Source organism: Vollenhovia emeryi, unplaced genomic scaffold, assembly GCF_000949405.1.
Source record: "Vollenhovia emeryi isolate VEMERY1.0 unplaced genomic scaffold, V.emery_V1.0 DF939194.1, whole genome shotgun sequence".
NCBI classification, from domain to species: Eukaryota; Metazoa; Arthropoda; class Insecta; order Hymenoptera; family Formicidae; genus Vollenhovia; species Vollenhovia emeryi.
The window spans coordinates 809,705-825,144 of NW_011967172.1; the positions used below are offsets into that span (position 1 = coordinate 809,705).

A 15,440-nucleotide genomic window follows, 5' to 3' on the forward strand; every position below is an offset into this window, starting at 1 on the left:
AAACAACGTCACATATTTTTAAGCATATAAGAAATGTACATAAGAAAATTATTTGTAATCAGATGAAATCGTATGAAATCAAATGAAATCGGTGGGACAACATTTTCGCTAGTGGTCACCCCCTTGGGTCCAAGCAAGATGTTGGTGGCCCAATAATTGTAATCTAAAACGTGAATTCGCATGCCGTTTTCCACCTTGTCCCTCGGTTTCTTTTCGGACATAACGGTTTCATTTAGATGGAATCGTTGCCGTCAGTGAATTCACATATTAAAATCGACAAACGATTTCTAATTATTTAAATGCTATATTTAGCATTCGATATCCCCCTCCCCGTACTGTATTATTTTTACCTGCGGCTGAAGATGGGTCACTTGTCTCTTGATGTGCGCCAGAGTCGCGCTAGGCGGGGGATGCAGAGCCATGTTGGCGAAAACCAGCCTCTCCTCGTAATCGTACTCGCAGAGGATCTTGTTGTCGCACAGATAAAATCTGTCGCCCACGCAGAATCTGCAATCAAAAGTTTATTTTGTCGTGTTACAATTACAGCTGCGCCAATCTGCGCGAGGTTATAATCCTACGTCGCGTCTAAAATTGCGATTTCGACTAACGGCGAGCGAAGCGAAGGCACTCGCTATTTCGGCGATTCGTTGAGAAGTGACGGGCGGGGGACGGGAAGAAATTCCGGTTGCGCGAGAGTCGCACGAGAAATCGGTGGAGCGGTAAAGCGCGCTAATTCCCTTTAAGGTCACTTTCCGTTCTGCTCCGCCGAGGAAATTGCTAGAAAATAAAAACAAGCTGCGAAACGCCACCCCTCATCTACTTCCTCCGGCGTCTCCCAAGGCTCTTAAATGTAAATTTTCAGCCGATTCGCAGGCGTCGTACTCGGATTATCGCGATTGGAGGTCTCTGCAGTTATCCCGTTCTTATTTTCCTCTCGCACCTCGCGAGGGCGTTTCCAACACATTCCTGACAACAGATAGCGAACAAATGTCGTTTAACGCGACGGTCCGAAAGTCTTTAGTAGCTCGACACACGCACAAGTCTGACGTCCGTCCGTTCTCGGGTGTCGGCGAATAAAATGAGAAAGAGAGAGAGACGGCGCCGAAGAGAGTGTATTTTAAAATTCAGCGTATAAAAGTCCGGGATTTCGGAGTAATCCGGCACGATATACATACCGCTGCACGCGGATCTCGGGACGGCGCGGCGGCGAGGTACCGAACGTGCTCGGCTTGCGATATCAGAGAAATAAGGCTGCCACCGTGGGTTATACGCATCGGCCAACTGTCGCCCCCGCGAGGGGGCTGGCGGGGCCTTTAAAATCAAAGATTTCACATTTTTCCTTTTTATTGCCGGTTTAAAAGTCAATTTTTTTCCTCCGCCGCGCCCTTTCGGGGCGCGTAAGGGACGTTACGCCCGGAAATGCTAAAGAGCCATGAAAGCGGGCTCGTAAGGGCGGCCGCGTCACAATGGATCGAGGATCCACGAGGGACACGAAAATCGTTTCGTCGGGATCTACGGGGCTTGGAAATTCCCGTCAGGCGCCGGGAACATCACTCTCGCGGACGTTATACGTACCCGCGTGTATCGATCGCGATATGACGGGCGTGTTCGCGCGATTTGTCTTACGGGAGAGCTCGCGGAACTTTGAGTCGTCTCTGGGACGCGCCGAGTCCCTCGGATATCATCAATGTAGAGAGAGACCATTCGGCGCGAATCGACCCCCCGCTCCTTACAAGAACGCATTGCTACATTATCTTTAATTCTACGTCATTTTTTATTCTTCATAACAAAACAATAAGACAAGCATATCCTGGGTTTGTTTTACAGTACCTGTCGAGACAACTTTCGATCAGTCATCGCCGGTTTCTGATGCGACAATGCGCACGAAAATTATCCCGCGCGATATTGCGATCGTGAAGACAGTTTATATGACAATAAAACCGAGTCCCTCGGATATCATTAATGTAGAGAGAGACTATTCGGCACGAATCGACCTCTTATTTCTTACAAGAACACTTCGGCCATCGCTAATCTCTAGAAATCAATCGGTGGATTATCACTGAAAATAGTGAATAGTCACTGATTTACAGTTATAAGTATACCACTAAAAATCGCAGCGGTACACTTGCAACTGTAAATCAGTGACTCTTCACTGTCTCCAGTGATAATCCACCGATTGACTTTTGGGCCCGGTTCTTCACTATCTGGTTAACTGTTTACCAGAAGTTAGTCGACTCTCCATCCTGTTCTATTATCTGAGAAGAGACAGAGAGTCAACTAACCTCCGGTTAACAATTAACCAGAAAATGAAAAACCGGGCCTTCGGGAGTACATTGTCTTCAATTTTGTCATTTTTAATTCTTAATAATAAAATAATAGGACAAACGTATCCTGGGTTTGTCTCACGGTACTTGTCGAGACAACTTTCGATCAGTCATCGTCGGTTTCTGACGTAACAATGCGCACGAAAATTGTCTCGCGCTATATTGCGATCGTGAGGAAAGTTTATACGACAATAAAACCGATGAAAAAAAAAAAACTACAGAAGAGAGAGGAGAACGCGTCTCGTATACTGGCGACTTATTGAACGAGCGACTTATCGTCGAAGACGTCGTCGATGAGCCGTGTAAACTCCACGTCGCGGTGCAAATGCCGTGGGGTAAAACGCGTATAACGTCGCGTTCGTAATTCACCGGTGAATAATAAAAGCATTTTTTGGGCAAAGAGGGGGGGGGGGTACAGTAGACGGGTACATCGGCTACATACGGCCATTGCGTATTCAACGGATGTGCTGTCCCGCACGCGGGATCCTGTTTGGGTTTTATGTCGGGATTTCTCTGCCGAGTGGTTTATACCGGCGCTTATGTAAATGCAGACGTGATTTTTTTCAGCACCTACTCGAGCCACCTGAACGGGCGCGCGCGGCACATTTGTAGCATTCGAAACGAGCCGGTCGGCCGACGTCGTCTCCTTCCGAGTGTAGCATGAAATCGCAATGAGATTCTGGGATGTTACGCCGCCCGCATCCGGCAGAGTCTGCATTTTTTTTTCTCTCGGTGGACTCTCGGCGACGCGTCTTCGCGGACGCCGCTGAGCAATTTGTACGTCGACGAGATCACTTCGCTCGAGATACGCGGGGGATTTTCTTTTAAAATTTGATATAACTGTCATGAAATAGAATTTTATGACAGTTTTTTGAAATTTTACCATACATTTCACTAGTAATTACACTTCGTATAGATTTTACTAGTAAAATGTACGGTAAAATTGCAAAAAAAACTTTCATAATTGTCCCACGATCACATGGTTTTCAGGAGAAATCTCAAGAGAAAATTCTCTCCGCGTAGAGTTTATTTTGAATCGAATATTTGAATAATCGAATGAATAACAAGGGGCTCTCATAGCGAATCTGGTTGCTTGCGCTAGTGCGCACTGACTGGACACTAAGGCTTGTTTGCATCACTTGCAAAGGACCACAAACAATGGTCGAAACGTCGTGATTTCGAACATTAAAATTTGCCAGACATGGTCAAGCAATCCTCTGAGGTTTTTATTTTCTTTTGTTTTATTTTATCATCAAAATTTCCAGACAAGTTCAAGTTATCATTGAAGTCTTTTCATTTTATCTTGTTTTATCTTATTTCATCTTGTTTCGTCTTATTTTATCTTCTTTTATCTTTATAATGCCCTCCAATAAGGCCTAATGCCCAAACTAATGCCTAAAAAATGTCTAGCAACGTTTAGTAAATGTCCTCAGCGGTTTACCCCACGGCATTTACGGGTATTTTTTCTCTAAAAGCGACTATCTAATAACCGAGAGATATTCAGGATGTTCAATGTAAATGAACCACAAATCTGAATTGCTTCTCGATATAGATTCTGTTTGAAATACAAGTTTACCGATTACTGTTTCGAAACGAGGTATTTGATCGTGTAAATCGTATTAGTTATGTCATGTCGCGTAAGCTCGACTTTATTTCACCGCCGTTAAAGATTCTCGCCATCCCGTCGTTGATTCAGAAATATAAATACGAAGGATTATGGATGCATGGGAGTCCACGTTGGAGACTCGGTCCGAAATAGCGAGCGACGATTCTATGTTCGGCCCGATCGGCGACGATATAATTGCACTTAAAATACTCTGCCCGATCGTCACGTGAATCCGCGGCGTCACGATCGATAGCCGAGTGTGGGTTAATCGTAATATATAAATACGCGCCTCTCCGAAATCAGGACACCGAGTCGGGAAGCCGAGGTACATTAACAATTTCGCGTGACGTACAGGTTTAGCATCTGCTATCGATTGCGCTATTCAATTAAGCGATTAAATTAATTATACTGAATGATCCTACGTCGCGCGAAAGAAGCTTAATGCATCCTTAAAATACGAAGCCCCGACTTGGCACTCGCCCGACTTTCTCCACGAATAATCCACAGCGAGTAATCTATCTATGAGATAATGTGGGTAGGCGATGCATGTTTTTTCGCACGGCACAGACGTCTTCGCGTTTCGTGAGAATAAAAGGAACAAGGGGGGACGATATGAAGAAACGAGAGAGAGAGAGAGAGAGAGAGACGGCGTGCCGTGTGCGATCGGAGCGTGTAACCACCATAAAAAGCAATGCGCCCTCGTAACGGGGTACGATAAGTACCGCGCTACGGAACAAAATCGATCCCGGGGGCGGCTTCGAATCATGCACCATAAAAAGGAACATTACGGGGACGTAGGTGCGAGAGGAGGGGGAGAGGATGAGTTTCGAGACGGAGCGACAGGAAAGTACGATCCTTTATAACGGCGCTCGTGATTTCGCGTCCTGATACGCGCTATATTTCCCCGATAAACGCCGCTTCCTGTAATCTGCAACGCTAAACGTTGGCGACATTAGTATCGCCGGTCTTTTTCGGAGCCGCGTGTCATTTTCGTCGCAGCTCGAACGTGCGTGTCCGAGGATTAGGAGGTACAGACACGTTCGGTGGTTTACAGTAATTATTATATTTTAAACGGCAGCAGATGTATATAACATCATCAATGTATTATATTTAATGGCGCAAGCGAACGCGATATTTGATAGTGGCTATTACAGATTTCATTGAATTAAAGTGCGAGCAGGAATAGTTTCCATATTGAAATTTGTAGACTGAAATACAATAGGACCCGGACATACATACGTACGCATGTATATGTGTGCCGTGTACATACGTAAAAGAATCTTGATCTTAATAGAATCGCGGCGCATTTCGAGGCACAAATTGACGAAAGAGTCGTCAGCCAGGGCGCTCAACGATCGAAACGCGACGCGGTTCTCCTGTCGCCGCTAAGTCGAGAGAAAGCCTCCGAGATTCGTCGGCAAACAGCGCGAACTCCGCAATGTGGGACGGGAAACCCCAAACGGCAACACTTTGGTGGTAGTCAAGATCGGAGGGATGGAGGTTTGCTCGAAGCCGAAGAGGGTCGCGCGGAATGAATTTCGTACCCGATCGCGGAGTCTTCTCCAAGAACAGAGGAGCGAGAGAGAGGGAGGGAGTCTAGATCGAGGCAGATAGGTGTATAGGTGTGTGTCTGTATATAGATAGACAGGAGGGGGAGAGAGCCAGGAAAATGTCTATACTGCCGGTAGTTGGTGGAGCTCGTACTCAATTTGCATCAAACTATGAAGAGACAGACACCAGCGACCGCCCTCTTGTCCCCCATGCCTATTCCCGGGGTCGCCACTCTCTAACACCTGATGGTGCCGCGCCTCCGTCCTCTCGCGCGACGCCCCGCAGCCGAGACTAACGCGTTTAGCAGAGACTCGAACCCCTAATCAGATCTCCCGACGGCAACGGGGCTTTCTAAGGCGCCGCTAAGTGTGAAGTTAATGGAGTCAAGACGTCGCGCCGCGCCGCGCCGAGACGCAAAATTCTTGCCGCGCGCGACTAACCGGGGACTATCGCTACCTAATGTGCGGCGGAATCGAGGGTATTCTTTATTCATCTCGTTGTGCCGGAATTCGACCGACGCGGCGAGAGGATGGGGAACTGCAAGGTTCTCTAATAGTTAAACTTATCAATCGCTTTTGCGCGAATGAAATATCGCGCCTTTATTATATCTTACGTGTTATTAAAGTGGTATCTTTTTATTACCACAGATTTATCGCTGTATATGTATAATTAAGATGGGCTACGTATTAAGTGGAATTATTTCCTCTGTAAGTGACGAGGATTAAAAATTCATTGTCGTCTATCGGTTGACATTTATGATTGCACCATTGAACAGTTACCTCTCGCCCGGCGCACGGCGCGCACTTGGTTGCGATAATGGCTGCTTACCTAGCGCGTTCTCCTGTTAATTAATTCAGACTGTCAGGGTATCGGGGAACCGTGGCGCGCTAATTCGATCAGCAGTGAATTCGCTCGCTCCGGTGGCGAGGGCTCTCGCCGTCAGGTTTCCGGGGAAGTACGAGGAGGAGAGCCTTCGCTTCCACGACGGATTTGCTCCGCAGACAGTTGACGTCGCTATCTAAATGTCACTCCAGAAGCGTGTCGGAATGCCACTCGATAACACAAAGCGGCAGGGCGCGCCGTCTCGAATCACGTCTCATTGTCCGACGTGCGATCCGCGATCGCATGCGCGAACGATGGACGGGATGCCGAGGACTTCCGCGTCGCTATCGCGCGCGAGGCGACGTTTAAACAAGATGCGCCGGGGAGAATACCTTGCGCGTGTCATTTTCAACAAGGCGAAATTCCGATGAATTCTCGCGGCCTCGACGTTGCGCGATGTTTGGAGCGAAGGCACGGGGGAAAGTGCCGTCGTTTTATTTCGCTGGATTCTCTGGCTCGTCGTTGAAATTACGCTGAAATCTTGAACGGGGAAATTGCCAGCGCAGGCCATATAAATGTTTGTCTATTTCTAACGCTTTTAATTTCTCGAATCGATCGTAAGATATAATTTCAATTTCTATTTAACGATTAATAATTTAATCACAAGACCGAGTATTAATTTAGCCGTGATTATTTTCATTATTTATTAACCATGATATGTTACTGATTATTTAATAGCCACAAATTACTAATCACTTGATTGCTTAGTAAACATACTCGATATCCATTAATTTAATTACATATTTAATCAATTCCGTATTGTATTAATTTGTAAAATCAAGATTATATTTTCGATTTTACGAAACTATAAAATGCGCCTCTAAGAATATTAATCATTTTTTATGCCCCTCTACGATTGATCTTACCGACGATCGCCTAAGCGAACAATTACTTGGATAATAAGTGTGTCGCGATCAATTTGCTGTCCGACACAATACGCGGTGTCGCACCTAAGCCGAAACACTTTGTCCCGAAGATACGGCGCATATTTCCGCGCCGGTCGCGGGGGACGCGCTTTCGCAAAGCGAGCGCGAAAACGCACAGAAATCATCGCCATTAACCATTCCGACCGGGCGTTCAACCGTAAAGCACGCGGAGGGAACATTCGTCTTTCTATTAATTTCTGCGCGGCGCGAAATTACGCGCGTCGGCCGACCCTAAGCCATATTAATATCGTAGATTACGAAGGAAATTAAGACAGCGATGGGTCGCAGATACCGCCGCGGGATTCGGCGTTGCTCCTTTGTTACTCCCGGCGAAAGGGTTGGCCCGAGAAGAGCTGTTGAATCGTGCCGCTTTACGCGCGGTTGGTTATAACGTCCCGTAACATTGGCTGATTAAAAAACGCGGCAGCCTAATAATAATCGCGAATGTCGGATGTCAAAATAGAATGAAGGAAAATACATTACTCGATTCTAAAGTGCTTGTTTTTCTTATTTGTGATAATTACAACGATATTCGGTGAATCGTGAAGAAAGTTTTCGCTTTAAAAATTATGGGACTAATACTTTTGCGTCACTTTGGAGAAACATTTTGAACACGCAGGACCCCTGTGAAGTTAGCCCCCCATTATTTAAAAATTTAACTTTTTTCCGAGTTCCCTATAGATTTACAATAGTTCCAGAGTTCTTGATGGGTTTAAGAAATAGTTCTGCCCATTAAAGACGTTAAAATGAGTTTTTTTTTAATGGGGGGTTAACTTCACGCAGCCCCCCATTTTCGTAAAAACTAATTTTTTAATGGAGTTCTGGATAGATTTCGCATAGTTCTAGAGTTCTTGACATATTTTAACAATAGTTCTGCACGAGAAAGTAAAAAAAACGAAGTTGAAGAATCAAGAAACAGTATCCCAAAAATAGGCATAACTGTAAAAGTATTAATGTAATGGAATTTTGCCATTAGGAATTTCGATAGAACTCCGCGGGGGCTACCGGGAACTCACAACAGAACTGCCGGAACTGTTCAAAAATTTTTGTGTCTTGTAAGACAGAAAGTGGCACCTAAAATCGCCCGTAACTTTTTCCCTTTTAGTCACACAGACGTTTGCCATTAGGAATTTCGATAGAACTCTGCGGGGGCTACCGTGAACTCTCAACAGAACTGCCGGAACTGTTCAAAAATTTTTTGTGTCTTATAAGACAGAAAGTGGCACCTTCTAAGTCCCGAAGGAGGAAAATTTTTTACCAGTTCCAGCAGTTCTGTTGGGAGTTCTGAGTAGCCCCTCACGAGTTCTATCGAAAACTATATTAAGGCTCGAAGCGCTACGACCGACGAATAAAAAGTTGTCGCGATTTTTCGTATAAAAAAGGACAGTATCAAAATAAAATCAATAATTCTTATTCTCCTCCATCGAATTAAAAAAGATTGACTTACTATATTGAGACAAGAGTAACTTATATAACTGTAATTTTATATATTCCTGCGTTTAGAATAAATCTTTCCTCCATCTTACAACGCATAAAAGTTGGCACCACGATATTCAACAAAAGACGATTCTAGATTTTAGAATTTTTCATTCAAGATGAAAATATTCCTTTCTTTATGATAAATATGATTAGCGCTGTATCGATCTTATTTTATGATACATTCAAGTGTAATAGCATTGGATCCGTACATTTTTTCTGTGGGTGTACGCGGCGTTTTGTCGATGCTGGTTTATGTTCTGGATTTAAATTACATCGCATTTAAAGGTGACGCGAACAATCCCACTTTGCTCGAACGACTGTTCTCATTTATGGCGCCATCGAGCTCGCGGCGGTGCGCGCCGAAACGCCGATAAGAACATCGTGCGGTTAAGCATTACGACGATCGGCCGGGTCTATATCTTCGCGCGCGCCGAAAAAGCGTCTTCTTCTGCTCCGTCGCCCGAGAATCGATTACCGTCGCTCCCGTGACGGCGGAAAAACTTTTAAGACGCGGCGGAATCGCATCAAAGATTATTTCCGCCAATAAAACGGAAGTCGAGTCTCGGCCGGGGGGGAGGCACTCCGCGAATCGCTCCGCGCGGCATAACAAGACCGGGGGACGGCGGTGAGAGTCAGGGGGCGAGGTTGACGGTCGCGGGTGGTTAAGGGCTGTCTAAGGAACGCAGCGAGAAGAAGACCGGCGAGCCTGGCAATAAATCTACGGTCGCCCGGAGCGAGTACTTATCGGTTCGCCAGGATCGCCCGGCGACGTCGCGCGAAACTCCCGGCGGGCTCTCGTCTTCCTCGAATTGACGTCGCAGTTCGAAGCGAGATCGGGATCTGATGTAACGGCACGGATTTTACCGGATACTTACGTGAGCACGCGTATCAGTATCCGTCGGAATCGAGCGAGAGTAAAGTGGAGTTTCGAATTAGTTTTTCCTCAAATGTCATTGTCGATAATGAGGCGTTGGCCTCTTGCCACGAAAATCTTGACTAACTAACGAGACAGAGTGCATCGTAGCAACAGTTTGTTACTTAAATAGAAATTGTACCACGCGAATTTCGGTCACAAGAAAATCTATAACAGTTTGTGGAACGTTTTGCACATAGAAAATTTATAACCTGGCCAAGGCAAATTTTTCGCAGTAAATTTTAAAAGTAAAATCATTTAGGCACTAACACCCGTCTTGGCTCTGATATCGACTTTATTACTTCGTATCGAGGGGGAAGCCGCCAACCAAAATCTTGTACACCAATACCTACTAATGCCCAGTGGGCAATATACTTTATCTTATTATCTTATTTCATCTTTATAATGCCTCAGCAAGGCCTAATGCCCAGTAATGCCGCAAATCTGTACACCACCATGCCCTCAGCGGTTTCCCCCTCGCTTCGTATCTGTGAAAATTTATGAATTTAACGGGCGTTTACGGATATCCGTGCCCTCTAAAAGTTGATCAGTGGATCATCACTGAAAACAGTGAATAGTCACTGATTGGCAGTTATACTGAATGACAATTCACTGATTTATGTTTAAAGAGTTACATCTTTCATTCGTCTCAAGTCCGTCGTCATTTTCCCGATCTAATTATCACTGTCTTGTAAATTCTTACAGCTGCACGTGGCAGATACAACGACGTTGGAGAGGGCCAAAGTTCGGGGCAGCGGGACGAGTACACGCCGAGCCGGGTGAGTCGGATTAAATATGACTTACGGGTAGTACTTAAGTTCTCTCGACGTTACGTAGCTCTGCTCGTGTAACGTAGCCGACCGCGCCAACTTCGGGCAGGGCGAGGCCCCCGGTGCGTGTAGTCGGATCGTAGGGCAAAGTTACCATATCGCGCGCACGCCCGTGTAGTCGTGACCGGCGGGCATTGTCAAGGTTTCGTTCGGGCAAGTTTGCCGGCCCCGTGATTTCGCTCGAGGCGGATTCGCCGGGATTATCGTCGAGGTGCACTCGAGAGGGAACTTGACGCAAGGTCTATTTATCGGTATTGATCGATAGCGTTGCTCCTCTCCCCGCGAACATCGTCAAATTGGATCTCGACCTGACACCGTTGTTTTCAAGACGCGAACACTTATTGTTAGATCGGGGAAACTGAGATCGCGACGTCGTCTTGAAATATCGCGGTGTCGATTGCGCCCGTCCATTATTAAATTCCCGCCGATCACCGCCGCAAGTATTTTCGTATCGCTGAATTATGTTTAACGCCCGGCCGTCGGGATGATGGCCGAGCGTGCTATGAATTTTGCAACAATTCGGTATGGTGTTGTCAACGATCTTCGTTCCGCATCAAACGCAAGGGAATACTGAGCGAAATGTATACAGCGAAGTGTACGGGACGTTTAAAAAGCGTTGATTCAATTTTACGCTCAAAAGCGAGGCTCGCTGCCCTCGATCCATGGCCGAGCGCTGTGGATGACAGGAATACCGGCGGTGGTGTTGACGTCCCTATAATTCGACTGGAAAATATCAGAACAGGTTGCGCAACCCCGCGAGAAATATCCGACCGTCTCAATCTTGCCCAGGTCGCTCTCCCAACTTTTTCTTTCGTTTCAACGATCGCCGATCTCCCTTCGAGACTCCGCGTTACTCGAGCTTTATAAACTATAACGATGAAATTCTAGTAAACGTATACGTTTAAAAATCTCCAGAATGAAATTCCCCGTTCGATTTTAAGTCACCGCCTTCGTACTCCGCGTGCGTTCAAGTAGCAACTTTGATATTTGTATCAAGACGTTGTCTAGAAAACGCTCTCCCAGGATCTTTAGAAGACAAGAAGCCGAATCTGTGGCAGGCTTAATCAACAAATTGGTCCCCCAAGGGTCCTCAGTCTTCCGGCGCAATGCCGTGAACACGCATAATTCAAAGTTGCACGGACCGCAGTCTAATTATTCAATCTTGTCGAGAGAGAGTTAGCTCGCCGAGGCCCGCTGAAAACTTCCAATTCCGCTGGCGTTCGCGCGAGAGCGAGAGGCGCCCGTCTTCAGACGAGGATATCGACGTATCGTTAATTCCGCTCCATTTATTTGGGAGCGCAAACGTTGACGGATTATGACGTCGCGCAACTTGTCGGCCAAGTTTTACCTCGTTCGGAATTTCAGCCTAAACAAGCTGATAGCTTCCTTATCCCTTAGCCTCCACCTCCGACAGACAGCCTTATCTTCTACAGGGCAGCTTGTTTGACTTCCGGCGATGTCTCCTCCTGACCGGACGCACTTGATAACTTGAACATCGCGGCTCTATCTCGGGGAGAGACGCCGGGGAGACGGTGATGGAGAGAACACAAGTGCGATAGAGTAAGCGAGCGAGAGGTCGAAAGACAGGCTTGCTATCGGGCTTAGTCAACCTTAATCCTTTCCGTGGGTTGGCTTTGCATTAAGTAAAGTCCACCGACTTGGCCGGGGGCCGCGCGTTCCTCTCTGAAGTCTCGTCATTCTCGCGCGTTCTCGCGACGACGGTCCTTTTTAAGGCTCGAAAGTATTTCTGCCACGTGTAAACGAGCTGTATCTTCTAAACGCCCGTAATTCTCGCTAGTCCAAGTAGGAAGACGATCCAAAGTTCGGACCGATCGGTTTTCTTTACGATGTCCGAGCCCGTCGAACATTAAGAACGAGAGAAAGAAGGAGGTTAATCCACGGGAGCGAGGTAACGGCCATATTTCTCAATAAACGATAAATCAACGGGGTCGCCTAGGTATAACGCCCCCTCTAGTGGATCTACCTTCTCTTTCATTCTTGACCCCGTCGTCGTCGTCGTCTCTCCGAAATAAACCCTCGCTCTCGCTCCATCGCTCATTCTCTCGTTCCCTCTCGTTCGCTCATGTATACCTCCGTCGCTTTCTTTCTCCTTCCTCTCTTTCTATCGTTCAGCGAGTCTCCAGGCCCCATTAATCTATGGTTATCTACGGCCCGCGCTGGATAAGTGCGTCGGAATGAGCCATTTCACCCTTGGGAGTTCGAATCCATCCTCCACCCTCGTAAGGGAAGGCCATCGAGAGACTGGCCCTTGGGCATCCTCTTTTGCCCTCGCGATGAGCTGTGCAAAACTCGCTCCTTAACGAGATCGTAACGACGACGGATGCCCGCGTTGTGCAAAAGCGCAGGACTCGAGAGTCGTGAGACGTTGCGAGCCGCGAGAAATCGTCGGGGAAACTTTTTCGAGACTGACATATAATCGCCGAAGGAAAAAAGAACTGCAAGACCGTCGCGCGCCGGGATAAGCTGCCGAAATTACGCGAGGATACAAAGCGTAAGAAAGGACAGCGGTGAAATGCCCTCCTCTCTTCTCGCGCGGCGAGGAATAAATTTGGGAACTTCGAAGTGGTATCAAAACGGCGTAAAAAGACGCGAGAGACGCCCAAGTGCTCGCGATAAAACTACGAGGACGCGTAAGATGGTACGAGCGAACGATCTCGGTCCCTCGTTTCTCGGCTTTCAGGCAGCATCCGGTCGTAGCCCGCGCCACTTCGTCTCCTCCACGGTGAATAATGCTCCTGGGTTATCTTTTCACCTTCGAGTCCCGTAAGTAAGGCGGAAAGCAACCCCTGTCTCACACCGCCGTCCACGGCCCGACCTAACGAACTAAAGAACAAGTTTACTTTGCATGCGTCCCGGCGGCTCGCCAAACCCCCCCGTCGCCGGCGTCGCGGACGACGATGGGCCGCGCTCTTATCGCCGGAAAAGTTAAGTGGAAGAAAATGCGTCGACTAAGAATGCGCGAGGGGGGAACGGCTCGAGATGGCGGGCAAAGTTGAAATTGATGCACTGGACGAGTGCTAGGATATACGAAGCTTACGTTCGCCGAAAGCTGTTTGCGCGAAAGAGAGAGAGAGAGAGAGAAAGAGAGGACGATCTCGAAAGCTCGTTCCTCGAAAGTTTCTCTGCTCGATGGAACGAAATCGATTCTAGAGACGTGTGCGTGCGCGTTAGTTCGTGGTCTCGCGATTCTGTACTCGAGTGCGCTTATTAGCAACTTCATAAAGCTGCCGTTTATAACAACTCGGGTCCCGCTGCTAATCGAATTTCTGCATTAATGATTACGAGCGAAAGAAATGTGTGACAGCTGCTTTCCAAAGACGACGAGTCGCGGATGACTCGGTCGAACCTCGCGTGTAATCGGGGAGTTTTCGGTGTACGTCGCACTTTCTCTCTCTCTCTCTCTCTCTCATTATGTCTCTCGGTCTCTCGTTCGCTCGCCCTATCTCGCAGAAACTGTACGCGGCTCAGCGAAATGTCGGACGTGACGAGTGATATTATAACGCGCCGCCTCTATCCCCGTAGCACGCCAGCAGATACAGAGTGTCTACGGCAGACTTTGCGTAACTCAGAAACCAAATGCGTCAGAGGGGGCGAAGGGCGACGGGCCTTAGTTCGACTATGATCTGCCAGGAGCAGACTCGCGAGCGTCGCTGTTCGCGAGAGGATCGTCCCGCCCGTTCGCGAGGAGGGATTCTTTTAATTGCGCCGACACGTCGCGAAAACGTACTCGTTGATAATCGCGAAAACGGAGCGCATATCAGCTGAGATTTTCTTTTTTTTTCTTTCGTCGTGACTTTCGTGAAAAATATAGACGAATTGGATTGAAATTCGGGGAAGATCCGAAAGACTCGTCTGAAAACGCGAGAGAAACGGCGCCGCGCGGCCGATCGCGCCGGGAATGAATTCTTGTCATTGCCGATAAACATCGGCGCATTGTTTCGGTGCAGCGCGCGATCGTGACGAAGCACCGAGCGGGCAGATTATAAATCGCGGAGGCCGCGCGAGCGGCGGGGACGGCGTCGCCGTTCGATAAATTGGGATTTTATTATCGCTAATAACCATCCAAAATTATTATGCGTTGATATTTATGCGGAGGCTAACCACCCCTCCCCCCCTCTCCTCCTCCTTCCACGCTCGCCCGCCCGCATACACGCGCGACACGCACCAGCGAGCGCAAACCGCGCCCTTCCGCACGGGTTTGGGGGAGCGATTTTGGTGATCGCATTTTGGCTATTATTTACGCGTCGCGTGCATACGGTTTTCGCCTCTACGGGGCTTACGAATGTTTATCGGCAAAAATTAACGGGCAATTTGTTCGGGCGCATTGTCGACGGTAATTATTATTTTATCGACGGTCACGCGCGCACGACCGATCTCTTGTGCCCCCTTATTATTTATTGTCCGGCGCTCCGTTTTGCAAACGCACTGGCCGCTATTATCGAAAGAGCTCCGGCCCGGCGTTATGCAGTTTTGTGCATTAAAACCGACCGCGGTATCGCCGACGCGTTTAATTTCATGTCATGCATTATGGCGTGTCAGATACGCCCGCGGAATAAGAAATTCAGATTGCGTTAACGATAACGCGACGTCGAATCAGTTACGGCTATGCGAATTTGTTAATTTTCCCTCGCCGCGGTGAAAACGCGTCAGTTTTCCTCGACGAGCGTTGCAACGGAGATACGTACGGAATTTTTCTAGTTTTGCGTGTATGTTTATCGCCACGAGGGCGAACCGCATCCCCCGCATTTCTCATCGAATTGACGTAAGGCCGATTTTGCATTGGTCGCCTCGTTATTACAAAGGTCGTAGACTGGTGCTAATTCGACGCTGATTGGTCGAATCTAAAATTTTCGACGCTTGCGACGCTACGATACGATCAATGTGCAACCGACCTAAAGGCTAGAACTT

General features: G+C 47.7%; 1 protein-coding gene across 4 annotated transcripts in view; it reads right to left on the minus strand.

Moving 5' to 3' along the window:
- LOC105562148 (LIM domain only protein 3-like) overlaps positions 1–15,440 on the minus strand; it is a 94,805-nt gene that overhangs the window by 13,277 nt on the left and 66,088 nt on the right. For all 4 annotated transcript variants that reach the window (XM_012012719.1, XM_012012721.1, XM_012012722.1 and 1 more), the window contains one exon: positions 351–507. In XM_012012719.1, the coding sequence (XP_011868109.1) occupies positions 351–507 (157 nt within the window). The remainder of the gene's footprint in view (positions 1–350; positions 508–15,440) is intronic.